The sequence below is a fragment of the Stegostoma tigrinum genome, unplaced genomic scaffold (genome assembly GCF_030684315.1).
Source record: "Stegostoma tigrinum isolate sSteTig4 unplaced genomic scaffold, sSteTig4.hap1 scaffold_270, whole genome shotgun sequence".
Taxonomy (NCBI): domain Eukaryota; kingdom Metazoa; phylum Chordata; class Chondrichthyes; order Orectolobiformes; family Stegostomatidae; genus Stegostoma; species Stegostoma tigrinum.
Genome location: NW_026728199.1, coordinates 238,946 through 266,485, shown reverse-complemented (window position 1 = coordinate 266,485; position 27,540 = coordinate 238,946). Strand labels below are relative to the sequence as shown.

The window sequence follows — 27,540 nt, the reverse complement described above, 5'->3', positions numbered from 1 at the left end:
AAATAATCACTGTGTCAGTGAGAGAGAGAGAGACTGGGTTATATATACTGTGTAAATAATCACTGTGTCAGTGAGAGAGAGAGAGACTGGGTTATATATACTGTGTAAATAATCACTGTGTCAGTGAGAGAGAGAGAGACTGGGTTATATATACTGTGTAAATAATCACTGTGTCAGTGAGAGAGAGAGAGACTGGGTTATATATACTGTGTAAATAATCACTGTGTCAGTGAGAGAGAGAGACTGGGTTATATATACTGTGTAAATAATCACTGTGTCAGTGAGAGAGAGAGACTGGGTTATATATACTGTGTAAATTCAGGCCTTGTCCCTGGGAAATCTTCACTCTCCACCCCCCCCACCCACCATCCCCCTCCCCCCACCCCCACCCCCATAAGTACAGCGCTGCAAACGTTTTTGATTTCAAATTAGACTGTTAGACCATAACCTTGTGTCTTGTGCCTTCTGATCTTACGTAAGCACATCAGGGTGGTAGAACAGGATGTAGCGTTACTGAGAAGGTGCCGTGTAAGATTAACTCTAATGCATGACAGGTCCGTTCATAAACCTGATAACAGCGAGGGAACAAACCGCTCTTCAATCTAAATGTGTTATTAAACGTTTGTACCTTTTTCCTGATGGAAGAGGTTGGGAGCGATTGAAACCTGTGTGGGACGTGTCTTTGATGTTGGCTGCCTTCCCGAGGCAGGGGGAAGTGTAGATGTATGGGAGGTTGGTCTCTGTGATGGTGTGGGCTGTGTTCACAACCCTCTGTAGTTTCTCACAGCCCTGGATAGAGGCGTTGACAGACCAAGCCGTGGTGCGTCTATAAGAACTGCTCTGAGTGCTTGGCGAGATGCTGAATGCCCTTAGCCTCCCGAGGAAGTAGACGCGCGGGTAGGTTGTGACAGACACTCGCTAATGCCCCTTTTTTAGGGAAGCTGGTCTGCCCATCCTTACGCGGCCTCGGGTAACTGCAGACCACAAAGCGATCGGGCTGGACTCTTCCCTCGCAAACAGCCAAAGGGTTCTGTGTCAATCAGGGATCGGCGATCTTTCTTTTAGATCGCCCACGTAGCTCCGTTGATGCAGTCTAACGTTGGAGTATTTTTGTACTGGAAGCGTGGCGAAGAAACGCCACTCTGTCCTCCTGGGTTTTAACGTAGCTTCTCTCTGTCTTCTTCCCGTCTGTCAGTGTGTCGTCATGTCATACCTACAGTGGCTTCAAGATAGTGATTATAATTCCGACTGTAACCTGTGCGATACTCCACTGACAGATGAGGACACCATCCGGTTAGTTTGTTATGGTGAGTCTCCTCCTCTTCGTTACCGACTTTGACCCAGCGACACCATATATTTCCCAGTCGGGATGGGGAGTGGCTCGGAGGGGAGCGTGCAGGGGGTGGTGTTCCCATGTACCTGCTGCCCCTTGTCCTTCTGGATGGAAGTAGTGGTGGGTTTGGAAGGTGCTGTCTAAGGAGCCTCGGTGAGTTGCTGCAGGGCGTCCTGTAGATGGTACACACTGCTGCGGCTGAGCGTCGGTGGGTGCAGGGGATTGACACTGAAGTTTGGAGTGCAGATCCAGCAGCAGACTTTTGTCCTGAGTTGTATTGTGTGGAGAGTATCTGTCGCGCTGCTGTCTTGTGGGGTGCCTGGAGAGTCAGAAGATGAGTTGTGTGCTGAAAGAGTTCCCACGCCCACACCGCTCACCCCTGTGCCTATACCACATACTCTGTGCCTGTGTTCCTGTGTGTGTTCCAGTCTCTACACATGCGCATATGGCGATGTTGCTGTCCCTCTCCCACTGTGTGTCGGTGTATTTGAGTGCCTGTGTGTGTCGGTGTATTTGAGTGAGTGTGTGTGTGTGTGGGTGTATTTGAGTGTCTGTGTGTGTGTGTGGGTGTATTTGAGTGTCTGTGTGTGTGTGTGGGTGTATTTGAGTGTCTGTGTGTGTGTGTCGGTGTATTTGAGTGTCTGTGTGTGTGTGTCGGTGTATTTGAGTGTGTGTGTGTGTGTGTGTGTGTGTGTGTGTCGGTGTATTTGAGTGTGTGTGTGTGTGTCGGTGCATTTGAGTGTGTCGGTGTATTTGAGTGTGTGTGTGTGTGTGTCGGTATATTTGAATGTGTGTGTGTGTGTCGGTATATTTGAGTGTGTGTGTGTGTGTCGGTGTATTTGAGTGTGTGTGTGTGTGTGTCGGTGTATTTGAGTGTGTGTGTGTGTGTGTCGGTGTATTTGAGTGTGTGTGTGTGTGTGTCGGTGTATTTGAGTGTGTGTGTGTGTGTGTGTCGGTGTATTTGAGTGTGTGTGTGTGTGTGTGTCGGTGTATTTGAGTGTGTGTGTGTGTGTGTGTCGGTGTATTTGAGTGTGTGTGTCTGTGTCGGTGTATTTGAGTGTGTGTGTGTGTGTGTGTCGGTGTATTTGAGTGTGTGTGTGTCGGTGTATTTGAGTGTGTGTGTGTCGGTGTATTTGAGTGTGTGTGTGTCGGTGTATTTGAGTGTGTGTGTGTCGGTGTATTTGAGTGTGTGTGTGTCGGTGTATTTGAGTGTGTGTGTGTCGGTGTATTTGAGTGTGCGTGTGTGTGTCGGTGTATTTGAGTGTGTGTGTGTGTGTCGGTGTATTTGAGTGTGTGTGTCGGTGTATTTGAGTGTGTGTGTGTGTGTGTGTGTCGGTGTATTTGAGTGTGTGTGTCGGTGTATTTGAGTGTGTGTGTCGGTGTATTTGAGTGTGTGTGTCGGTGTATTTGAGTGTGTGTGTCGGTGTATTTGAGTGTGTGTGTCGGTGTATTTGAGTGTGTGTGTCGGTGTATTTGAGTGTGTGTGTCGGTGTATTTGAGTGTGTGTGTCGGTGTATTTGAGTGTGTGTGTCGGTGTATTTGAGTGTGTGTGTCGGTGTATTTGAGTGTGTGTGTCGGTGTATTTGAGTGTGTGTGTCGGTGTATTTGAGTGTGTGTGTCGGTGTATTTGAGTGTGTGTGTCGGTGTATTTGAGTGTGTGTGTCGGTGTATTTGAGTGTGTGTGTGTGTGTCGGTGTATTTGAGTGTGTGTGTGTGTGTCGGTGTTTTTGAGTGTGTGTGTGTGTGTGTCGGTGTATTTGAGTGTGTGTGTCGGTGTATTTGAGTGTGTGTGTCGGTGTATTTGAGTGTGTGTGTCGGTGTATTTGAGTGTGTGTGTCGGTGTATTTGAGTGTGTGTGTCGGTGTATTTGAGTGTGTGTGTCGGTGTATTTGAGTGTGTGTGTGTGTGTCGGTGTATTTGAGTGTGTGCGTGTGTGTGTCGGTGTATTTGAGTGTGTGTGTGTGTGTGTGTCGGTGTATTTGAGTGTGTGTGTGTGTCGGTGTATTTGAGTGTGTGCGTGTGTGTGTCGGTGTATTTGAGTGTGTGCGTGTGTGTGTCGGTGTATTTGAGTGTGTGTGTGTGTGTCGGTGTATTTGAGTGTGTGTGTGTGTGTCGGTGTTTTTGAGTGTGTGTGTGTGTGTGTCGGTGTATTTGAGTGTGTGTGTCGGTGTATTTGAGTGTGTGTGTCGGTGTATTTGAGTGTGTGTGTCGGTGTATTTGAGTGTGTGTGTCGGTGTATTTGAGTGTGTGCGTGTGTGTGTCGGTGTATTTGAGTGTGTGCGTGTGTGTGTCGGTGTATTTGAGTGTGTGTGTCGGGGTATTTGAGTGTGTGTGTCGGGGTATTTGAGTGTGTGTGTCGGGGTATTTGAGTGTGTGTGTCGGGGTATTTGAGTGTGTGTGTCGGGGTATTTGAGTGTGTGTGTCGGGGTATTTGAGTGTGTGTGTCGGGGTATTTGAGTGTGTGTGTCGGGGTATTTGAGTGTGTGTGTCGGGGTATTTGAGTGTGTGTGTCGGGGTATTTGAGTGTGTGTGTCGGGGTATTTGAGTGTGTGTGTCGGGGTATTTGAGTGTGTGTGTCGGGGTATTTGAGTGTGTGTGTCGGGGTATTTGAGTGTGTGTGTCGGTGTGTGTGTGTGTGTGTGTGTCGGTGTATTTGTGTGTGTGTGTCGGTGTATTTGTGTGTGTGTGTCGGTGTATTTGTGTGTGTGTGTCGGTGTATTTGTGTGTGTGTGTCGGTGTATTTGTGTGTGTGTGTCGGTGTATTTGTGTGTGTGTGTCGGTGTATTTGTGTGTGTGTGTCGGTGTATTTGTGTGTGTGTGTCGGTGTATTTGTGTGTGTGTGTGTGTGTGTCGGTGTATTTGAGTGTGTGTGTGTGTGTGTGTCGGTGTATTTGAGTGTGTGTGTGTGTGTGTGTCGGTGTATTTGAGTGTGTGTGTGTGTGTCGGTGTATTTGAGTGTGTGTGTGTGTGTGTCGGTGTATTTGAGTGTGTGTCGGTGTATTTGAGTGTGTGTCGGTGTATTTGAGTGTGTGTCGGTGTATTTGAGTGTGTGTCGGTGTATTTGAGTGTGTGTCGGTGTATTTGAGTGTGTGTCGGTGTATTTGAGTGTGTGTCGGTGTATTTGAGTGTGTGTCGGTGTATTTGAGTGTGTGTCGGTGTATTTGAGTGTGTGTCGGTGTATTTGAGTGTGTGTCGGTGTATTTGAGTGTGTGTCGGTGTATTTGAGTGTGTGTGTGTGTGTCGGTGTATTTGAGTGTGTGTGTGTGTGTCGGTGTATTTGAGTGTGTGTGTGTGTGTCGGTGTATTTGAGTGTGTGTGTGTGTGTCGGTGTATTTGAGTGTGTGTGTGTGTGTGTCGGTGTATTTGAGTGTGTGTGTCGGTGTATTTGAGTGTGTGTGTGTCGGTGTATTTGAGTGTGTGTGTGTGCGTGTGTGTCGGTGTATTTGAGTGTGTGTGTGTTTCGGTGTATTTGAGTGTGTGTGTGTGTGTGTGTCGGTGTATTTGAGTGTGTGTGTGTGTGTCGGTGTATTTGAGTGTGTGTGTGTGTGTCGGTGTATTTGAGTGTGTGTGTGTGTGTCGGTGTATTTGAGTGTGTGTGTGTGTGTCGGTGTATTTGAGTGTGTGTGTGTGTGTGTGTGTGTGTCGGTGTATTTGAGTGTGTGTGTGTGTGTGTGTGTGTCGGTGTATTTGAGTGTGTGTGTGTGTCGGTGTATTTGAGTGTGTGTGTGTGTGTGTCGGTGTATTTGAGTGTGTGTGTGTCGGTGTATTTGAGTGTGTGTGTGTCGGTGTATTTGAGTGTGTGTGTGTCGGTGTATTTGAGTGTGTGTGTGTCGGTGTATTTGAGTGTGTGTGTGTCGGTGTATTTGAGTGTGTGTGTGTCGGTGTATTTGAGTGTGTGTGTGTCGGTGTATTTGAGTGTGTGTGTGTGCGTGTGTGTGTGTCGGTGTATTTGAGTGTGTGTGTGTTTCGGTGTATTTGAGTGTGTGTGTGTGTGTGTGTGTCGGTGTATTTGAGTATGTGTGTCGGTGTATTTGAGTGTGTGTGTGTGTGTGTGTGTGTCGGTGTATTTGAGTGTGTGTGTCGGTGTATTTGTGTGTGTGTGTCGGTGTATTTGAGTGTGTGTGTCGGTGTATTTGAGTGTGTGTGTCCGTGTATTTGAGTGTGTGTGTCGGTGTATTTGAGTGTGTGTGTCGGTGTATTTGAGTGTGTGTGTCGGTGTATTTGAGTGTGTGTGTCGGTGTATTTGAGTGTGTGTGTCGGTGTATTTGAGTGTGTGTGTCGGTGTATTTGAGTGTGTGTGTCGGTGTATTTGAGTGTGTGTGTCGGTGTATTTGAGTGTGTGTGTCGGTGTATTTGAGTGTGTGTGTCGGTGTATTTGAGTGTGTGTGTGTGTCGGTGTATTTGAGTGTGTGTGTGTGTCGGTGTATTTGAGTGTGTGTGTCGGTGTATTTGAGTGTGTGTGTGTGTCGGCGTATTTGAGTGTGTGTGTGTCGGCGTATTTGAGTGTGTGTGTGTCGGTGTATTTGTGTGTGTGTGTGTGTCGGTGTATTTGAGTGTCTGTGTGTGTGTGTGTCGGTGTATTTGAGTGTCTGTGTGTGTGTGTCGGTGTATTTGAGTGTGTGTGTGTGTGTCGGTGTATTTGAGTGTGTGTGTGTGTGTGTCGGTGTATTTGAGTTTGTGTGTGTATGTCGGTGTATTTGAGTATGTGTGTGTGTGTCGGTGTATTTGTGTATGTGTGTGTGTGTCGGTGTATTTGAGTATGTGTGTGTGTGTCGTTGTGTTTGTGTGTGTGTCGTTGTATTTGAGTGTGTGTGTGTGTGTCGGTGTATTTGAGTGTGTGTGTGTGTGTCGGTGTATTTGAGTGTGTGCGTGTGTGTGTCGGTGTATTTGAGTGTGTGTGTGTGCGTGTGTGTGTCGGTGTATTTGAGTGTGTGTGTGTGCGTGTGTGTGTCGGTGTATTTGAGTGTGTGTGTGTGTGTGTCGGTGTATTTGAGTGTGTGTGTGTGTGTGTGTGTGTGTGTCGGTGTATTTGAGTGTGTGTGTCGGTGTATTTGAGTGTGTGTGTCGGTGTATTTGAGTGTGTGTGTCGGTGTATTTGAGTGTGTGTGTCGGTGTATTTGAGTGTGTGTGTCGGTGTATTTGAGTGTGTGTGTCGGTGTATTTGAGTGTGTGTGAAGGTGTATTTGAGTGTGTGTGAAGGTGTATTTGAGTGTGTGTGAAGGTGTATTTGAGTGTGTGTGAAGGTGTATTTGAGTGTGTGTGTCGGTGTATTTGAGTGTGTGTGTGTGTGTCGGTGTATTTGAGTGTGTGTGTGTGTGTCGGCGTATTTGAGTGTGTGTGTGTGTGTGTCGGCGTATTTGAGTGTGTGTGTGTCGGTGTATTTGTGTGTGTGTGTGTGTCGGTGTATTTGAGTGTCTGTGTGTGTGTGTGTCGGTGTATTTGAGTGTCTGTGTGTGTGTGTCGGTGTATTTGAGTGTGTGTGTGTGTGTCGGTGTATTTGAGTGTGTATCGGTGTATTTGAGTGTGTATCGGTGTATTTGAGTGTGTGTGTGTGTATCGGTGTATTTGAGTGTGTGTGTGTGTGTATCGGTGTATTTGAGTGTGTGTGTGTGTGTATCGGTGTATTTGAGTGTGTGTGTGTGTGTGTCGGTGTATTTGAGTGTGTGTGTGTGTGTGTCGGTGTATTTGTGTATGTGTGTGTGTGTCGGTGTATTTGAGTATGTGTGTGTGTGTCGTTGTGTTTGTGTGTGTGTCGTTGTATTTGAGTGTGTGTGTGTGTGTGTCGGTGTATTTGAGTGTGTGTGTGTGTGTCGGTGTATTTGAGTGTGTGTGTGTGTGTCGGTGTATTTGAGTGTGTGTCGGTGTATTTGAGTGTGTGTGTGTGCGTGTGTGTGTGTGTGTGTGTGTGTGTGTCGGTGTATTTGAGTGTGTGTGTCGGTGTATTTGAGTGTGTGTGTCGGTGTATTTGAGTGTGTGTGAAGGTGTATTTGAGTGTGTGTGTCGGTGTATTTGAGTGTGTGTGTGTGTGTCGGTGTATTTGAGTGTGTGTGTGTGTGTGTCGGTGTATTTGAGTGTGTGTGTGTGTCGGTGTATTTGAGTGTGCGTGTGTGTGTCGGTGTATTTGAGTGTGTGTGTGTGTGTGTGTCGGTGTATTTGAGTGTGTGCGTGTGTGTGTCGGTGTATTTGAGTGTGTGCGTGTGTGTCGGGGTATTTGAGTGTGTGTGTCGGGGTATTTGAGTGTGTGTGTCGGGGTATTTGAGTGTGTGTGTCGGGGTATTTGAGTGTGTGTGTCGGGGTATTTGAGTGTGTGTGTCGGGGTATTTGAGTGTGTGTGTCGGGGTATTTGAGTGTGTGTGTCGGGGTATTTGAGTGTGTGTGTCGGGGTATTTGAGTGTGTGTGTCGGGGTATTTGAGTGTGTGTGTCGGTGTATTTGAGTGTGTGTGTCGGTGTATTTGAGTGTGTGTGTCGGTGTATTTGAGTGTGTGTGTCGGTGTATTTGAGTGTGTGTGTCGGTGTATTTGAGTGTGTGTGTCGGTGTATTTGAGTGTGTGTGTCGGTGTATTTGAGTGTGTGTGTCGGTGTATTTGAGTGTGTGTGTCGGTGTATTTGAGTGTGTGTGTCGGTGTATTTGAGTGTGTGTGTCGGTGTATTTGAGTGTGTGTGTCGGTGTATTTGAGTGTGTGTTTGTGTGTGTCGGTGTATTTGTGTGTGTGTGTGTCGGTGTATTTGTGTGTGTGTGTGTCGGTGTATTTGTGTGTGTGTGTGTCGGTGTATTTGTGTGTGTGTGTGTGTGTCGGTGTATTTGAGTGTGTGTGTGTCGGTGTATTTGAGTGTGTGTGTGTCGGTGTATTTGAGTGTGTGTGTGTGTGTGTGTGTGTCGGTGTATTTGTGTATGTGTGTGTGTGTCGGTGTATTTGAGTGTGTGTGTGTCGGTGTATTTGAGTGTGTGTGTGTGTGTGTGTGTGTGTCGGTGTATTTGAGTGTGTGTGTGTGTGTGTCGGTGTATTTGAGTGTGTGTGTTTTTGTGTGTGTCGGTGTATTTGTGTGTTTGTGTGTGTCGGTGTATTTGTGTGTTTGTGTGTGTCGGTGTATTTGTGTGTTTGTGTGTGTCGGTGTATTTGAGTGTGTGTGTGTCGGTGTATTTGAGTGTGTGTGTGTCGGTGTATTTGAGTGTGTGTGTGTCGCTGTATTTGTGTATGTGTGTGTCGGTGTATTTGAGTGTGTGTGTGTCGGTGTATTTGAGTGTGTGTGTGTGTGTGTGTGTGTGTGTGTGTCGGTGTATTTGAGTGTGTGTTTGTGTGTGTCGGTGTATTTGTGTGTTTGTGTGTGTCGGTGTATTTGTGTGTTTGTGTGTGTCGGTGTATTTGAGTGTGTGTGTGTCGGTGTATTTGAGTGTGTGTGTGTGTGTGTGTGTGTGTGTGTGTCGGTGTATTTGAGTGTGTGTTTGTGTGTGTCGGTGTATTTGTGTGTTTGTGTGTGTCGGTGTATTTGTGTGTTTGTGTGTGTCGGTGTATTTGAGTGTGTGTGTGTCGGTGTATTTGAGTGTGTGTGTGTCGGTGTATTTGAGTGTGTGTGTGTCGGTGTATTTGAGTGTGTGTGTGTCGGTGTATTTGAGTGTGTGTGTGTCGGTGTATTTGAGTGTGTGTGTGTCGGTGTATTTGAGTGTGTGTGTGTCGGTGTATTTGAGTGTGTGTGTGTCGGTGTATTTGAGTGTGTGTGTGTCGGTGTATTTGAGTGTGTGTGTGTCGGTGTATTTGAGTGTGTGTGTGTCGGTGTATTTGAGTGTGTGTGTGTCGGTGTATTTGAGTGTGTGTGTGTCGGTGTATTTGAGTGTGTGTGTGTCGGTGTATTTGAGTGTGTGTGTGTCGGTGTATTTGAGTGTGTGTGTGTCGGTGTATTTGAGTGTGTGTGTGTCGGTGTATTTGAGTGTGTGTGTGTCGGTGTATTTGAGTGTGTGTGTGTCGGTGTATTTGAGTGTGTGTGTGTCGGTGTATTTGAGTGTGTGTGTGTCGGTGTATTTGAGTGTGTGTGTGTGTGTCTCGGTGTATTTGAGTGTGTGTGTGTGTCTCGGTGTATTTGAGTGTGTGTGTGTGTCTCGGTGTATTTGAGTGTGTGTGTGTGTCGGTGTATTTGAGTGTGTGTGTGTGTCGGTGTATTTGAGTGTGTGTGTGTCGGTGTATTTGAGTGTGTGTGTGTCGGTGTATTTGAGTGTGTGTGTGTCGGTGTATTTGAGTGTGTGTGTGTCGGTGTATTTGAGTGTGTGTGTGTCGGTGTATTTGAGTGTGTGTGTGTGTGTGTGTGTCGGTGTATTTGAGTGTGTGTGTGTGTGTGTGTCGGTGTATTTGAGTGTGTGTGTGTGTGTGTGTCGGTGTATTTGAGTGTGTGTGTGTGTGTGTCGGTGTATTTGAGTGTGTGTGTGTGTGTGTCGGTGTATTTGAGTGTGTGTGTGTGTGTGTGTCGGTGTATTTGAGTGTGTGTGTGTGTGTCGGTGTATTTGAGTGTGTGTGTGTGTGTGTGTCGGTGTATTTGAGTGTGTGTGTGTGTGTCGGTGTATTTGAGTGTGTGTGTGTGTGTCGGTGTATTTGAGTGTGTGTGTGTGTGTCGGTGTATTTGAGTGTGTGTGTGTGTGTCGGTGTATTTGAGTGTGTGTGTGTGTGTCGGTGTATTTGAGTGTGTGTGTGTGTGTCGGTGTATTTGAGTGTGTGTGTGTGTGTCGGTGTATTTGAGTGTGTGTGTGTGTGTGTGTCGGTGTATTTGAGTGTGTGTGTGTGTGTGTGTGTCGGTGTATTTGAGTGTGTGTGTGTGTGTGTGTCGGTGTATTTGAGTGTGTGTGTGTGTGTGTGTCGGTGTATTTGAGTGTGTGTGTGTGTCGGTGTATTTGAGTGTGTGTGTGTGTGTGTGTGTGTCGGTGTATTTGAGTGTGTGTGTGTGTGTCGGTGTATTTGAGTGTGTGTGTGTGTGTGTGTGTCGGTGTATTTGAGTGTGTGTGTGTGTGTGTGTCGGTGTATTTGAGTGTGTGTGTGTGTGTGTCGGTGTATTTGAGTGTGTGTGTGTGTGTGTGTCGGTGTATTTGAGTGTGTGTGTGTGTGTGTCGGTGTATTTGAGTGTGTGTGTGTGTGTCGGTATATTTGAGTGTGTGTGTGTGTGTGTGTCGGTGTATTTGAGTGTGTGTGTGTGTGTGTCGGTGTATTTGAGTGTGTGTGTGTGTGTGTCGGTGTATTTGAGTGTGTGTGTGTGTGTGTCGGTGTATTTGAGTGTGTGTGTGTGTGTGTCGGTGTATTTGAGTGTGTGTGTGTGTGTGTCGGTGTATTTGAGTGTGTGTGTGTGTGTGTCGGTGTATTTGAGTGTGTGTGTGTGTGTGTCGGTGTATTTGAGTGTGTGTGTGTGTGTCGGTGTATTTGAGTGTGTGTGTGTGTGTCGGTGTATTTGAGTGTGTGTGTGTGTGTCGGTGTATTTGAGTGTGTGTGTGTGTGTGTCGGTGTATTTGAGTGTGTGTGTGTGTCGGTGTATTTGAGTGTGTGTGTGTGTGTCGGTGTATTTGAGTGTGTGTGTGTGTGTCGGTGTATTTGAGTGTGTGTGTGTGTGTCGGTGTATTTGAGTGTGTGTGTGTGTGTCGGTGTATTTGAGTGTGTGTGTGTGTGTGTCGGTGTATTTGAGTGTGTGTGTGTGTGTGTCGGTGTATTTGAGTGTGTGTGTGTGTGTGTGTGTGTGTGTGTGTCGGTGTATTTGAGTGTGTGTGTGTGTGTCGGTGCATTTGAGTGTGTGTGTGTGTGTGTCGGTGTATTTGAGTGTGTGTGTCGGTGTATTTGAGTGTGTGTGTCGGTGTATTTGAGTGTGTGTGTCGGTGTATTTGAGTGTGTGTGTCGGTGTATTTGAGTGTGTGTGTCGGTGTATTTGAGTGTGTGTGTCGGTGTATTTGAGTGTGTGTGTCGGTGTATTTGAGTGTGTGTGTCGGTGTATTTGAGTGTGTGTGTCGGTGTATTTGAGTGTGTGTGTGTCGGTGTATTTGAGTGTGTGTGTGTGTGTGTCGGTGTATTTGAGTGTGTGTGTGTGTGTGTCGGTGTATTTGAGTGTGTGTGTGTCGGTGTATTTGAGTGTGTGTGTGTGTCGGTGTATTTGAGTGTGTGTGTGTGTCGGTGTATTTGAGTGTGTGTGTGTGTCGGTGTATTTGAGTGTGTGTGTGTGTGTCGGTGTATTTGAGAGTGTGTGTGTGTGTCGGTGTATTTGAGAGTGTGTGTGTGTGTCCGTGTATTTGAGTGTGTGTGTGTGTCGGTGTATTTGAGTGTGTGTGTGTCGGTGTATTTGAGTGTGTGTGTGTCGGTGTATTTGAGTGTGTGTGTGTCGGTGTATTTGAGTGTGTGTGTGTCGGTGTATTTGAGTGTGTGTGTGTCGGTGTATTTGAGTGTGTGTGTGTGTGTGTCGGTGTATTTGAGTGTGTGTGTGTGTGTGTCGGTGTATTTGAGTGTGTGTGTGTGTGTGTGTCATGTGTGTGTGTGTGTGTCGGTGTATTTGAGTGTGTGTGTGTGTGTCGGTGTATTTGAGTGTGTGTGTGTGTGTCGGTGTATTTGAGTGTGTGTGTGTGTGTCGGTGTATTTGAGTGTGTGTGTGTGTGTCGGTGTATTTGAGTGTGTGTGTGTGTGTGTCGGTGTATTTGAGTGTGTGTGTGTCGGTGTATTTGAGTGTGTGTGTGTCGGTGTATTTGAGTGTGTGTGTGTCGGTGTATTTGAGTGTGTGTGTGTCGGTGTATTTGAGTGTGTGTGTGTCGGTGTATGTGAGTGTGTGTGTGTCGGTGTATGTGAGTGTGTGTGTGTGTGTGTGTGTGTCGGTGTATTTGAGTGTGTGTGTGTGTGTGTGTGTCGGTGTATTTGAGTGTGTGTGTGTGTGTGTGTGTCGGTGTATTTGAGTGTGTGTGTGTGTGTGTGTCGGTGTATTTGAGTGTGTGTGTGTGTGTGTGTGTCGGTGTATTTGAGTGTGTGTGTGTGTGTGTGTGTGTGTGTCGGTGTATTTGAGTGTGTGTGTGTGTGTGTGTGTGTGTCGGTGTATTTGAGTGTGTGTGTGTGTGTGTCGGTGTATTTGAGTGTGTGTGTCGGTGTATTTGAGTGTGTGTGTCGGTGTATTTGAGTGTGTGTGTCGGTGTATTTGAGTGTGTGTGTCGGTGTATTTGAGTGTGTGTGTCGGTGTATTTGAGTGTGTGTGTGTCGGTGTATTTGAGTGTGTGTGTGTCGGTGTATTTGAGTGTGTGTGTGTCGGTGTATTTGAGTGTGTGTGTGTGTCGGTGTATTTGAGTGTGTGTGTGTGTCGGTGTATTTGAGTGTGTGTGTGTGTGTGTCGGTGTATTTGAGTGTGTGTGTGTGTGTGTGTCATGTGTGTGTGTGTGTCGGTGTATTTGAGTGTGTGTGTGTCGGTGTATTTGAGTGTGTGTGTGTGTCGGTGTATTTGAGTGTGTGTGTGTCGGTGTATTTGAGTGTGTGTGTGTGTGTCGGTGTATTTGAGTGTGTGTGTGTGTGTGTCGGTGTATTTGAGTGTATGTGTGTGTGTGTCGGTGTATTTGAGTGTGTGTGTGTGTGTGTGTCGGTGTATTTGAGTGTGTGTGTGTGTGTCGGTGTATTTGAGTGTGTGTGTGTGTGTGTCGGTGTATTTGAGTTTGTGTGTGTATGTCGGTGTATTTGAGTATGTGTGTGTGTGTCGGTGTATTTGTGTATGTGTGTGTGTGTCGGTGTATTTGAGTATGTGTGTGTGTGTCGTTGTGTTTGTGTGTGTGTCGTTGTATTTGAGTGTGTGTGTGTGTGTCGGTGTATTTGAGTGTGTGTGTGTGTGTCGGTGTATTTGAGTGTGTGTGTGTGTGTGTCGGTGTATTTGAGTGTGTGTGTGTGTCGGTGTATTTGAGTGTGTGTGTGTGTGTGTCGGTGTATTTGAGTGTGTGTGTGTGTGTGTGTGTCATGTGTGTGTGTGTGTCGGTGTATTTGAGTGTGTGTGTGTCGGTGTATTTGAGTGTGTGTGTGTGTGTCGGTGTATTTGAGTGTGTGTGTGTGTCGGTGTATTTGAGTGTGTGTGTGTCGGTGTATTTGAGTGTGTGTGTGTCGGTGTATTTGAGTGTGTGTGTGTGTGTCGGTGTATTTGAGTGTATGTGTGTGTGTGTCGGTGTATTTGAGTGTATGTGTGTGTGTGTCGGTGTATTTGAGTGTGTGTGTGTGTGTGTCGGTGTATTTGAGTATGTGTGTGTGTGTCGGTGTATTTGTGTATGTGTGTGTGTGTCGGTGTATTTGAGTATGTGTGTGTGTGTCGTTGTGTTTGTGTGTGTGTCGTTGTATTTGAGTGTGTGTGTGTGTGTCGGTGTATTTGAGTGTGTGTGTGTGTGTCGGTGTATTTGAGTGTGTGCGTGTGTGTGTCGGTGTATTTGAGTGTGTGTGTGTGCGTGTGTGTGTCGGTGTATTTGAGTGTGTGTGTGTGCGTGTGTGTGTCGGTGTATTTGAGTGTGTGTGTGTGCGTGTGTGTGTCGGTGTATTTGAGTGTGTGTGTGTGCGTGTGTGTGTCGGTGTATTTGAGTGTGTGTGTGTGTGTGTGTGTGTGTGTCGGTGTATTTGAGTGTGTGTGTGTGTGTGTGTGTGTGTGTGTGTGTGTCGGTGTATTTGAGTGTGTGTGTCGGTGTATTTGAGTGTGTGTGTCGGTGTATTTGAGTGTGTGTGAAGGTGTATTTGAGTGTGTGTGTCGGTGTATTTGAGTGTGTGTGTGTCGGTGTATTTGAGTGTGTGTGTGTGTGTGTCGGTGTATTTGAGTGTGTGTGTCGGTGTATTTGAGTGTGTGTGTGTGTCGGCGTATTTGAGTGTGTGTGTGTGTGTGTGTCGGTGTATTTGAGTGTGTGTGTGTCGGTGTATTTGTGTGTGTGTGTGTGTCGGTGTATTTGAGTGTCTGTGTGTGTGTGTGTCGGTGTATTTGAGTGTCTGTGTGTGTGTGTCGGTGTATTTGAGTGTGTGTGTGTGTGTCGGTGTATTTGAGTGTGTATCGGTGTATTTGAGTGTGTATCGGTGTATTTGAGTGTGTGTGTGTGTATCGGTGTATTTGAGTGTGTGTGTGTGTGTATCGGTGTATTTGAGTGTGTGTGTGTGTGTGTGTCGGTGTATTTGAGTTTGTGTGTGTGTGTCGGTGTATTTGAGTATGTGTGTGTGTGTCGGTGTATTTGTGTATGTGTGTGTGTGTCGGTGTATTTGAGTATGTGTGTGTGTGTCGTTGTGTTTGTGTGTGTGTCGTTGTATTTGAGTGTGTGTGTGTGTGTCGGTGTATTTGAGTGTGTGTGTGTGTGTCGGTGTATTTGAGTGTGTGTGTGTGTGTCGGTGTATTTGAGTGTGTGTGTGTGTGTCGGTGTATTTGAGTGTGTGCGTGTGTGTGTCGGTGTATTTGAGTGTGTGTGTGTGCGTGTGTGTGTCGGTGTATTTGAGTGTGTGTGTGTGTGTGTGTGTGTCGGTGTATTTGAGTGTGTGTGTGTGTGTGTGTCGGTGTATTTGAGTGTGTGTGTCGGTGTATTTGAGTGTGTGTGTCGGTGTATTTGAGTGTGTGTGTCGGTGTATTTGAGTGTGTGTGTCGGTGTATTTGAGTGTGTGTGTCGGTGTATTTGAGTGTGTGTGTGTGTGTGTCGGTGTATTTGAGTGTGTGTGTGTGTGTGTCGGTGTATTTGAGTGTGTGTGTGTGTGTCGGTGTATTTGAGTGTGCGTGTGTGTGTCGGTGTATTTGAGTGTGTGTGTGTGTGTGTGTGTGTCGGTGTATTTGAGTGTGTGCGTGTGTGTGTCGGTGTATTTGAGTGTGTGCGTGTGTGTGTCGGTGTATTTGAGTGTGTGCGTGTGTGTGTCGGTGTATTTGAGTGTGTGTGTCGGTGTATTTGAGTGTGTGTGTCGGTGTATTTGAGTGTGTGTGTCGGGGTATTTGAGTGTGTGTGTCGGGGTATTTGAGTGTGTGTGTCGGGGTATTTGAGTGTGTGTGTCGGTGTATTTGAGTGTGTGTGTCGGTGTATTTGAGTGTGTGTGTCGGTGTATTTGAGTGTGTGTGTCGGTGTATTTGAGTGTGTGTGTCGGTGTATTTGAGTGTGTGTGTGTGTGTGTCGGTGTATTTGAGTGTGTGTGTGTGTGTGTGTCGGTGTATTTGAGTGTGTGTGTGTGTGTGTGTCGGTGTATTTGAGTGTGTGTGTGTGTGTGTGTCGGTGTATTTGTGTGTGTGTGTGTCGGTGTATTTGTGTGTGTGTGTGTGTGTGTGTGTGTGTCGGTGTATTTGAGTGTGTGTGTGTCGGTGTATTTGAGTGTGTGTGTGTCGGTGTATTTGAGTGTGTGTGTGTGTGTGTGTGTCGGTGTATTTGTGTATGTGTGTGTGTGTCGGTGTATTTGAGTGTGTGTGTGTCGGTGTATTTGAGTGTGTGTGTGTGTGTGTGTGTGTGTCGGTGTATTTGAGTGTGTGTGTGTGTGTGTGTCGGTGTATTTGAGTGTGTGTGTGTGTGTGTCGGTGTATTTGAGTGTGTGTGTTTTTGTGTGTGTCGGTGTATTTGTGTGTTTGTGTGTGTCGGTGTATTTGTGTGTTTGTGTGTGTCGGTGTATTTGTGTGTTTGTGTGTGTCGGTGTATTTGAGTGTGTGTGTGTCGGTGTATTTGAGTGTGTGTGTGTCGGTGTATTTGAGTGTGTGTGTGTGTGTGTCGGTGTATTTGAGTGTGTGTGTGTGTGTGTGTGTGTGTGTGTGTCGGTGTATTTGAGTGTGTGTTTGTGTGTGTCGGTGTATTTGTGTGTTTGTGTGTGTCGGTGTATTTGTGTGTTTGTGTGTGTCGGTGTATTTGTGTGTTTGTGTGTGTCGGTGTATTTGTGTGTTTGTGTGTGTCGGTGTATTTGTGTGTTTGTGTGTGTCGGTGTATTTGTGTGTTTGTGTGTGTCGGTGTATTTGTGTGTTTGTGTGTGTCGGTGTATTTGAGTGTGTGTGTGTCGGTGTATTTGAGTGTGTGTGTGTCGGTGTATTTGAGTGTGTGTGTGTCGGTGTATTTGAGTGTGTGTGTGTCGGTGTATTTGAGTGTGTGTGTGTCGGTGTATTTGAGTGTGTGTGTGTCGGTGTATTTGAGTGTGTGTGTGTCGGTGTATTTGAGTGTGTGTGTGTCGGTGTATTTGAGTGTGTGTGTGTCGGTGTATTTGAGTGTGTGTGTGTCGGTGTATTTGAGTGTGTGTGTGTCGGTGTATTTGAGTGTGTGTGTGTCGGTGTATTTGAGTGTGTGTGTGTCGGTGTATTTGAGTGTGTGTGTGTCGGTGTATTTGAGTGTGTGTGTGTCGGTGTATTTGAGTGTGTGTGTGTCGGTGTATTTGAGTGTGTGTGTGTCGGTGTATTTGAGTGTGTGTGTGTCGGTGTATTTGAGTGTGTGTGTGTCGGTGTATTTGAGTGTGTGTGTGTCGGTGTATTTGAGTGTGTGTGTGTGTCGGTGTATTTGAGTGTGTGTGTGTGTGTGTCTCGGTGTATTTGAGTGTGTGTGTGTGTCTCGGTGTATTTGAGTGTGTGTGTGTCGGTGTATTTGAGAGTGTGTGTGTCGGTGTATTTGAGAGTGTGTGTGTCGGTGTATTTGAGTGTGCGTGTGTGTGTGTCGGTGTATTTGAGTGTGCGTGTGTGTGTGTCGGTGTATTTGAGTGTGTGTGTGTGTGTCGGTGTATTTGAGTGTGTGTGTGTGTGTGTGTGTGTATCGGTGTATTTGAGTGTGTGTGTGTGTGTGTCGGTGTATTTGAGTGTGTGTGTGTGTCGGTGTATTTGAGTGTGTGTGTGTGTCGGTGTATTTGAGTGTGTGTGTGTGTGTCGGTGTATTTGAGTGTGTGTGTGTGTGTGTCGGTGTATTTGAGTGTGTGTGTGTGTGTCGGTGTATTTGAGTGTGTGTGTGTGTGTGTCATGTGTGTGTGTGTGTCGGTGTATTTGAGTGTGTGTGTGTCGGTGTATTTGAGTGTGTGTGTGTGTGTGTCGGTGTATTTGAGTGTGTGTGTGTGTCGGTGTATTTGAGTGTGTGTGTGTCGGTGTATTTGAGTGTGTGTGTGTGTCGGTGTATTTGAGTGTATGTGTGTGTGTGTCGGTGTATTTGAGTGTATGTGTGTGTGTGTCGGTGTATTTGAGTGTGTGTGTGTGTGTGTGTCGGTGTATTTGAGTGTGTGTGTGTGTGTCGGTGTATTTGAGTGTGTGTGTGTGTGTGTCGGTGTATTTGAGTTTGTGTGTGTATGTCGGTGTATTTGAGTATGTGTGTGTGTGTCGGTGTATTTGTGTATGTGTGTGTGTGTCGGTGTATTTGAGTATGTGTGTGTGTGTCGTTGTGTTTGTGTGTGTGTCGTTGTATTTGAGTGTGTGTGTGTGTGTCGGTGTATTTGAGTGTGTGTGTGTGTGTCGGTGTATTTGAGTGTGTGTGTGTGTGTCGGTGTATTTGAGTGTGTGTGTGTGTGTCGGTGTATTTGAGTGTGTGTGTGTGTGTCGGTGTATTTGAGTGTGTGTGTGTGTGTGTGTGTGTCGGTGTATTTGAGTGTGTGTGTGTGTGTGTGTGTGTGTGTCGGTGTATTTGAGTGTGTGTGTCGGTGTATTTGAGTGTGTGTGTCGGTGTATTTGAGTGTGTGTGTCGGTGTATTTGAGTGTGTGTGAAGGTGTATTTGAGTGTGTGTGAAGGTGTATTTGAGTGTGTGTGAAGGTGTATTTGAGTGTGTGTGTCGGTGTATTTGAGTGTGTGTGTGTGTGTCGGTGTATTTGAGTGTGTGTGTGTGTGTGTCGGTGTATTTGAGTGTGTGTGTCGGTGTATTTGAGTGTGTGTGTGTGTCGGCGTATTTGAGTGTGTGTGTGTGTGTCGGTGTATTTGAGTGTGTGTGTGTCGGTGTATTTGTGTGTGTGTGTGTGTGTCGGTGTATTTGAGTGTCTGTGTGTGTGTGTGTCGGTGTATTTGAGTGTCTGTGTGTGTGTGTCGGTGCATTTGAGTGTGTGTGTGTGTGTCGGTGTATTTGAGTGTGTATCGGTGTATTTGAGTGTGTATCGGTGTATTTGAGTGTGTGTGTGTGTATCGGTGTATTTGAGTGTGTGTGTGTGTGTCGGTGTATTTGAGTTTGTGTGTGTGTGTCGGTGTATTTGAGTATGTGTGTGTGTGTCGGTGTATTTGTGTATGTGTGTGTGTGTCGGTGTATTTGAGTATGTGTGTGTGTGTCGTTGTGTTTGTGTGTGTGTCGTTGTATTTGAGTGTGTGTGTGTGTGTCGGTGTATTTGAGTGTGTGTGTGTGTGTCGGTGTATTTGAGTGTGTGTGTGTGTGTCGGTGTATTTGAGTGTGTGTGTGTGTGTCGGTGTATTTGAGTGTGTGTGTGTGTGTCGGTGTATTTGAGTGTGTGCGTGTGTGTGTCGGTGTATTTGAGTGTGTGTGTGTGCGTGTGTGTGTCGGTGTATTTGAGTGTGTGTGTGTGTGTGTGTCGGTGTATTTGAGTGTGTGTGTGTGTGTGTCGGTGTATTTGAGTGTGTGTGTGTGTGTGTGTGTCGGTGTATTTGAGTGTGTGTGTCGGTGTATTTGAGTGTGTGTGAAGGTGTATTTGAGTGTGTGTGTCGGTGTATTTGAGTGTGTGTGTGTGTGTGTCGGTGTATTTGAGTGTGTGTGTGTGTGTGTGTCGGTGTATTTGAGTGTGTGTGTGTGTGTGTGTCGGTGTATTTGAGTGTGTGTGTGTGTCGGTGTATTTGAGTGTGTGTGTGTGTCGGTGTATTTGAGTGTGCGTGTGTGTGTCGGTGTATTTGAGTGTGTGTGTGTGTGTGTGTGTCGGTGTATTTGAGTGTGTGCGTGTGTGTGTCGGTGTATTTGAGTGTGTGCGTGTGTGTGTCGGTGTATTTGAGTGTGTGCGTGTGTGTGTCGGTGTATTTGAGTGTGTGTGTCGGTGTATTTGAGTGTGTGTGTCGGGGTATTTGAGTGTGTGTGTCGGGGTATTTGAGTGTGTGTGTCGGGGTATTTGAGTGTGTGTGTCGGTGTATTTGAGTGTGTGTGTCGGTGTATTTGAGTGTGTGTGTCGGTGTATTTGAGTGTGTGTGTCGGTGTATTTGAGTGTGTGTGTCGGTGTATTTGAGTGTGTGTGTCGGTGTATTTGAGTGTGTGTGTCGGTGTATTTGAGTGTGTGTGTCGGTGTATTTGAGTGTGTGTGTGTGTGTGTCGGTGTATTTGTGTGTGTGTGTGTCGGTGTATTTGTGTGTGTGTGTGTCGGTGTATTTGTGTGTGTGTGTGTGTGTGTGTGTGTCGGTGTATTTGAGTGTGTGTGTGTCGGTGTATTTGAGTGTGTGTGTGTCGGTGTATTTGAGTGTGTGTGTGTCGGTGTATTTGAGTGTGTGTGTGTCGGTGTATTTGAGTGTGTGTGTGTGTGTGTGTGTCGGTGTATTTGTGTGTTTGTGTGTGTCGGTGTATTTGTGTGTTTGTGTGTGTCGGTGTATTTGAGTGTGTGTGTGTCGGTGTATTTGAGTGTGTGTGTGTCGGTGTATTTGAGTGTGTGTGTGTCGGTGTATTTGAGTGTGTGTGTGTCGGTGTATTTGAGTGTGTGTGTCGGTGTATTTGAGTGTGTGTGTGTCGGTGTATTTGAGTGTGTGTGTGTGTGTGTCGGTGTATTTGTGTGTGTGTGTGTCGGTGTATTTGTGTGTGTGTGTGTCGGTGTATTTGTGTGTGTGTGTGTGTGTGTGTGTCGGTGTATTTGAGTGTGTGTGGGTCGGTGTATTTGAGTGTGTGTGTGTCGGTGTATTTGAGTGTGTGTGTGTGTGTGTGTCGGTGTATTTGTGTATGTGTGTGTGTGTCGGTGTATTTGAGTGTGTGTGTGTCGGTGTATTTGAGTGTGTGTGTGTGTGTGTGTGTGTGTGTCGGTGTATTTGAGTGTGTGTGTGTGTGTGTGTCGGTGTATTTGAGTGTGTGTGTTTTTGTGTGTGTCGGTGTGTTTGTGTGTGTCGGTGTATTTGTGTGTTTGTGTGTGTCGGTGTATTTGTGTGTTTGTGTGTGTCGGTGTATTTGAGTGTGTGTGTGTCGGTGTATTTGAGTGTGTGTGTGTGTGTGTCGGTGTATTTGTGTATGTGTGTGTCGGTGTATTTGAGTGTGTGTGTGTCGGTGTATTTGAGTGTGTGTGTGTGTGTGTGTGTGTGTCGGTGTATTTGTGTGTGTGTGTGTCGGTGTATTTGTGTGTGTGTGTGTGTGTGTGTGTGTCGGTGTATTTGAGTGTGTGTGGGTCGGTGTATTTGAGTGTGTGTGTGTCGGTGTATTTGAGTGTGTGTGTGTGTGTGTGTCGGTGTATTTGTGTATGTGTGTGTGTGTCGGTGTATTTGAGTGTGTGTGTGTCGGTGTATTTGAGTGTGTGTGTGTGTGTGTGTGTGTGTCGGTGTATTTGAGTGTGTGTGTGTGTGTGTGTCGGTGTATTTGAGTGTGTGTGTTTTTGTGTGTGTCGGTGTGTTTGTGTGTGTCGGTGTATTTGTGTGTTTGTGTGTGTCGGTGTATTTGTGTGTTTGTGTGTGTCGGTGTATTTGAGTGTGTGTGTGTCGGTGTATTTGAGTGTGTGTGTGTGTGTGTCGGTGTATTTGTGTATGTGTGTGTCGGTGTATTTGAGTGTGTGTGTGTCGGTGTATTTGAGTGTGTGTGTGTGTGTGTGTGTGTGTCGGTGTATTTGAGTGTGTGTTTGTGTGTGTCGGTGTATTTGTGTGTTTGTGTGTGTCGGTGTATTTGTGTGTTTGTGTGTGTCGGTGTGTTTGTGTGTGTCGTTGTATTTGTGTGTTTGTGTGTGTCGGTGTATTTGAGTGTGTGTGTGTCGGTGTATTTGAGTGTGTGTGGGTCGGTGTATTTGAGTGTGTGTGTGTCGGTGTATTTGAGTGTGTGTGTGTGTGTGTGTCGGTGTATTTGTGTATGTGTGTGTGTGTCGGTGTATTTGAGTGTGTGTGTGTCGGTGTATTTGAGTGTGTGTGTGTGTGTGTGTGTGTGTCGGTGTATTTGAGTGTGTGTGTGTGTGTGTGTCGGTGTATTTGAGTGTGTGTGTTTTTGTGTGTGTCGGTGTGTTTGTGTGTGTCGGTGTATTTGTGTGTTTGTGTGTGTCGGTGTATTTGTGTGTTTGTGTGTGTCGGTGTATTTGAGTGTGTGTGTGTCGGTGTATTTGAGTGTGTGTGTGTGTGTGTCGGTGTATTTGTGTATGTGTGTGTCGGTGTATTTGAGTGTGTGTGTGTCGGTGTATTTGAGTGTGTGTGTGTGTGTGTGTGTGTGTCGGTGTATTTGAGTGTGTGTTTGTGTGTGTCGGTGTATTTGTGTGTTTGTGTGTGTCGGTGTATTTGTGTGTTTGTGTGTGTCGGTGTATTTGTGTGTTTGTGTGTGTCGTTGTATTTGTGTGTTTGTGTGTGTCGGTGTATTTGAGTGTGTGTGTGTCGGTGTATTTGAGTGTGTGTGTGTCGGTGTATTTGAGTGTGTGTGTGTCGGTGTATTTGAGTGTGTGTGTGTCGGTGTATTTGAGTGTGTGTGTGTCGGTGTATTTGAGTGTGTGTGTGTCGGTGTATTTGAGTGTGTGTGTGTCGGTGTATTTGAGTGTGTGTGTGTCGGTGTATTTGAGTGTGTGTGTGTCGGTGTATTTGAGTGTGTGTGTGTCGGTGTATTTGAGTGTGTGTGTGTCGGTGTATTTGAGTGTGTGTGTGTCGGTGTATTTGAGTGTGTGTGTGTCGGTGTATTTGAGTGTGTGTGTGTCGGTGTATTTGAGTGTGTGTGTGTCGGTGTATTTGAGTGTGTGTGTGTCGGTGTATTTGAGTGTGTGTGTGTCGGTGTATTTGAGTGTGTGTGTGTCGGTGTATTTGAGTGTGTGTGTGTCGGTGTATTTGAGTGTGTGTGTGTCGGTGTATTTGAGTGTGTGTGTGTCGGTGTATTTGAGTGTGTGTGTGTCGGTGTATTTGAGTGTGTGTGTGTCGGTGTATTTGAGTGTGTGTGTGTCGGTGTATTTGAGTGTGTGTGTGTCGGTGTATTTGAGTGTGTGTGTGTCGGTGTATTTGAGTGTGTGTGTGTCGGTGTATTTGAGTGTGTGTGTGTCGGTGTATTTGAGTGTGTGTGTGTCGGTGTATTTGAGTGTGTGTGTGTCGGTGTATTTGAGTGTGTGTGTGTCGGTGTATTTGAGTGTGTGTGTGTCGGTGTATTTGAGTGTGTGTGTGTCGGTGTATTTGAGTGTGTGTGTGTCGGTGTATTTGAGTGTGTGTGTGTCGGTGTATTTGAGTGTGTGTGTGTGTCGGTGTATTTGAGTGTGTGTGTGTGTGTCTCGGTGTATTTGAGTGTGTGTGTGTGTGTCTCGGTGTATTTGAGTGTGTGTGTGTGTGTCTCGGTGTATTTGAGTGTGTGTGTGTGTGTCTCGGTGTATTTGAGTGTGTGTGTGTGTGTCTCGGTGTATTTGAGTGTGTGTGTGTGTCTCGGTGTATTTGAGTGTGTGTGTGTGTCGGTGTATTTGAGAGTGTGTGTGTCGGTGTATTTGAGAGTGTGTGTGTCGGTGTATTTGAGTGTGCGTGTGTGTGTGTCGGTGTATTTGAGTGTGCGTGTGTGTGTGTCGGTGTATTTGAGTGTGTGTGTGTGTGTCGGTGTATTTGAGTGTGTGTGTGTGTGTCGGTGTATTTGAGTGTGTGTGTGTGTGTGTGTGTGTGTCGGTGTATTTGAGTGTGTGTGTGTGTGTGTGTGTGTGTGTGTCGGTGTATTTGAGTGTGTGTGTGTGTCGGTGTATTTGAGTGTGTGTGTGTGTGTCGGTGTATTTGAGTGTGTGTGTGTGTGTCGGTGTATTTGAGTGTGTGTGTGTGTGTCGGTGTATTTGAGTGTGTGTGTGTGTGTGTCGGTGTATTTGAGTGTGTGTGTGTGTGTGTCGGTGTATTTGAGTGTGTGTGTGTGTGTCGGTGTATTTGAGTGTGTGTGTGTGTGTCGGTGTATTTGAGTGTGTGTGTGTGTGTCGGTGTATTTGAGTGTGTGTGTGTGTGTGTGTGTGTGTGTGTGTCGGTGTATTTGAGTGTGTGTGTGTCGGTGTATTTGAGTGTGTGTGTGTGTGTCGGTGTATTTGAGTGTGTGTGTGTGTGTGTCGGTGTATTTGAGTGTGTGTGTGTGTGTGTGTGTGTCGGTGTATTTGAGTGTGTGTGTGTGTGTGTCGGTGTATTTGAGTGTGTGTGTGTGTGTCGGTGCGTCGGTGTATTTGAGTGTGTGTGTGTGTGTCGGTGCATTTGAGTCTGTGTGTGTGTGTGTCGGTGTATTTGAGTGTGTGTGTCGGTGTATTTGAGTGTGTGTGTCGGTGTATTTGAGTGTGTGTGTCGGTGTATTTGAGTGTGTGTGTCGGTGTATTTGAGTGTGTGTGTCGGTGTATTTGAGTGTGTGTGTCGGTGTATTTGAGTGTGTGTGTGTCGGTGTATTTGAGTGTGTGTGTGTCGGTGTATTTGAGTGTGTGTGTGTCGGTGTATTTGAGTGTGTGTGTGTCGGTGTATTTGAGTGTGTGTGTGTGTGTGTCGGTGTATTTGAGTGTGTGTGTGTCGGTGTATTTGAGTGTGTGTGTGTGTGTGTGTCGGTGTATTTGAGTGTGTGTGTGTGTGTGTGTCGGTGTATTTGAGTGTGTGTGTGTGTGTGTCGGTGTATTTGAGTGTGTGTGTGTGTGTGTCGGTGTATTTGAGTGTGTGTGTGTGTGTCGGTGCGTCGGTGTATTTGAGTGTGTGTGTGTGTGTCGGTGCATTTGAGTCTGTGTGTCGGTGTATTTGAGTGTGTGTGTCGGTGTATTTGAGTGTGTGTGTCGGTGTATTTGAGTGTGTGTGTCGGTGTATTTGAGTGTGTGTGTCGGTGTATTTGAGTGTGTGTGTGTCGGTGTATTTGAGTGTGTGTGTGTCGGTGTATTTGAGTGTGTGTGTGTCGGTGTATTTGAGTGTGTGTGTGTGTGTGTCGGTGTATTTGAGTGTGTGTGTGTCGGTGTATTTGAATGTGTGTGTGTGTGTGTGTCATGTGTGTGCGTGTGTGTGTCGGTGTGTGTGTGTGTGTGTCGGTGTGTGTGTGTGTGTGTCGGTGTATTTGAGTGTGTGTGTGTCGGTGTATTTGAGTGTGTGTGTGTGTGTCGGTGTATTTGAGTGTGTGTGTGTGTGTCGGTGTATTTGAGTGTGTGTGTGTGTGTGTCGGTGTATTTGAGTGTGTGTGTGTCGGTGTATTTGAGTGTGTGTGTGTCGGTGTATTTGAGTGTGTGTGTGTGTCGGTGTATGTGAGTGTGTGTGTGTGTGTGTGTCGGTGTATTTGAGTGTGTGTGTGTGTGTGTGTGTCGGTGTATTTGAGTGTGTGTGTGTGTGTGTGTGTCGGTGTATTTGAGTGTGTGTGTGTGTGTGTCGGTGTATTTGAGTGTGTGTGTGTGTATGTCGGTGTATTTGAGTGTGTGTGTGTGTGTGTGTGTGTCGGTGTATTTGAGTGTGTGTGTGTGTGTGTGTGTGTGTCGGTGTATTTGAGTGTGTGTGTGTGTGTGTCGGTGTATTTGAGTGTGTGTGTCGGTGTATTTGAGTGTGTGTGTCGGTGTATTTGAGTGTGTGTGTCGGTGTATTTGAGTGTGTGTGTCGGTGTATTTGAGTGTGTGTGTCGGTGTATTTGAGTGTGTGTGTCGGTGTATTTGAGTGTGTGTGTGTCGGTGTATTTGAGTGTGTGTGTGTGTGTGTCGGTGTATTTGAATGTGTGTGTGTGTGTGTGTGTGTCGGTGTATTTGAGTGTGTGTGTGTGTGTGTGTCGGTGTATTTGAGTGTGTGTGTGTGTCGGTGTATTTGAGTGTGTGTGTGTGTGTGTCGGTGTATTTGAGTGTGTGTGTGTGTCTGTGTATTTGAGTGTGTGTGTGTGTCGGTGTATTTGAGTGTGTGTGTGTGTGTCGGTGTATTTGAGAGTGTGTGTGTGTGTCGGTGTATTTGAGAGTGTGTGTGTGTGTCGGTGTATTTGAGTGTGTGTGTGTGTCGGTGTATTTGAGTGTGTGTGTGTGTCGGTGTATTTGAGTGTGTGTGTGTGTGTCGGTGTATTTGAGTGTGTGTGTGTGTCGGTGTATTTGAGTGTGTGTGTGTGTGTGTGTCATGTGTGTGTGTGTGTCGGTGTATTTGAGTGTGTGTGTGTGTCGGTGTATTTGAGTGTGTGTGTGTCGGTGTATTTGAGTGTGTGTGTGTCGGTGTATTTGAGTGTGTGTGTGTGTCGGTGTATTTGAGTGTGTGTGTGTCGGTGTATTTGAGTGTGTGTGTGTCGGTGTATTTGAGTGTGTGTGTGTGTGTCGGTGTATTTGAGTGTGTGTGTGTCGGTGTATTTGAGTGTGTGTGTGTCGGTGTATTTGAGTGTGTGTGTGTGTGTCGGTGTATTTGAGTGTGTGTGTGTGTGTCGGTGTATTTGAGTGTATGTGTGTGTGTGTCGGTGTATTTGAGTGTATGTGTGTGTGTGTCGGTGTATTTGAGTGTGTGTGTGTGTGTGTGTCGGTGTATTTGAGTGTGTGTGTGTGTGTCTCGGTGTATTTGAGTGTGTGTGTGTGTGTGTGTCGGTGTATTTGAGTGTGTGTGTGTGTGTCGGTGTATTTGAGTGTGTGTGTGTGTGTGTCGGTGTATTTGAGTGTGTGTGTGTGTGTCGGTGTATTTGAGTGTGTGTGTCGGTGTATTTGAGTGAGTGTGTGTGTGTCGGTGTATTTGAGTGTGTGTGTGTCGGTGTATTTGAGTGTGTGTGTGTCGGTGTATTTGAGTGTGTGTGTGTCGGTGTATTTGAGTGTGTGTGTGTCGGTGTATTTGAGTGTGTGTGTGTCGGTGTATTTGAGTGTGTGTGTGTCGGTGTATTTGAGTGTGTGTGTGTCGGTGTATTTGAGTGTGTGTGTGTCGGTGTATTTGAGTGTGTGTGTGTCGGTGTATTTGAGTGTGTGTGTGTGTCGGTGTATTTGAGTGTGTGTGTGTGTGTCGGTGTATTTGAGTGTGTGTGTGTGTGTCGGTGTATTTGAGTGTGTGTGTGTGTCGGTGTATTTGAGTGTGTGTGTGTGTGTCGGTGTATTTGAGTGTGTGTGTGTGTCGGTGTATTTGAGTGTGTGTGTGTGTCGGTGTATTTGAGTGTGTGTGTGTGTCGGTGTATTTGAGTGTGTGTGTGTCGGTGTATTTGAGTGTGTGTGTGTCGGTGTATTTGAGTGTGTGTGTGTCGGTGTATTTGAGTGTGTGTGTGTCGGTGTATTTGAGTGTGTGTGTGTCGGTGTATTTGAGTGTGTGTGTGTCGGTGTATTTGAGTGTGTGTGTGTCGGTGTATTTGAGTGTGTGTGTGTGTGTGTCGGTGTATTTGAGTGTGTGTGTGTGTGTGTCGGTGTATTTGAGTGTGTGTGTGTGTCGGTGTATTTGAGTGTGTGTGTGTGTCGGTGTATTTGAGTGTGTGTGTGTGTCGGTGTATTTGAGTGTGTGTGTGTGTCGGTGTATTTGAGTGTGTGTGTCGGTGTATTTGAGTGTGTGTGTGTGTGTGTCGGTGTATTTGAGTGTGTGTGTGTGTGTGTCGGTGTATTTGAGTGTGTGTGTGTGTGTCGGTGTATTTGAGTGTGTGTGTGTGTGTCGGTGTATTTGAGTGTGTGTGTGTGTGTGTCGGTGTATTTGAGTGTGTGTGTGTGTGTGTCGGTGTATTTGAGTGTGTGTGTGTGTGTCGGTGTATTTGAGTGTGTGTGTGTGTGTCGGTGTATTTGAGTGTGTGTGTGTGTGTGTCGGTGTATTTGAGTGTGTGTGTGTGTCGGTGTATTTGAGTGTGTGTGTGTGTCGGTGTATTTGAGTGTGTGTGTGTGTGTCGGTGTATTTGAGTGTGTGTGTGTGTGTCGGTGTATTTGAGTGTGTGTGTGTCGGTGTATTTGAGTGTGTGTGTGTCGGTGTATTTGAGTGTGTGTGTGTCGGTGTATTTGAGTGTGTGTGTGTCGGTGTATTTGAGTGTGTGTGTGTGTCGGTGCATTTGAGTCTGTGTGTGTGTGTGTCGGTGTATTTGAGTGTGTGTGTCGGTGTATTTGAGTGTGTGTGTCGGTGTATTTGAGTGTGTGTGTCGGTGTATTTGAGTGTGTGTGTCGGTGTATTTGAGTGTGTGTGTCGGTGTATTTGAGTGTGTGTGTCGGTGTATTTGAGTGTGTGTGTCGGTGTATTTGAGTGTGTGTGTGTCGGTGTATTTGAGTGTGTGTGTGTCGGTGTATTTGAGTGTGTGTGTGTCGGTGTATTTGAGTGTGTGTGTGTGTGTGTCGGTGTATTTGA

General features: G+C 46.4%; 1 protein-coding gene across 1 annotated transcript in view; it reads left to right on the top strand.

Moving 5' to 3' along the window:
• Positions 1-1,195: 1,195 nt before the first annotated feature.
• The window catches only part of zfpl1 (zinc finger protein-like 1), a gene marked incomplete at its 5' end in the record, with an annotated part of 69,704 nt that continues 43,359 nt past the window's right edge, over positions 1,196-27,540 (top strand). The window contains one exon of the mRNA XM_059643794.1: positions 1,196-1,307. Coding sequence (XP_059499777.1) covers positions 1,196-1,307 — 112 coding nt within the window. The remainder of the gene's footprint in view (positions 1,308-27,540) is intronic.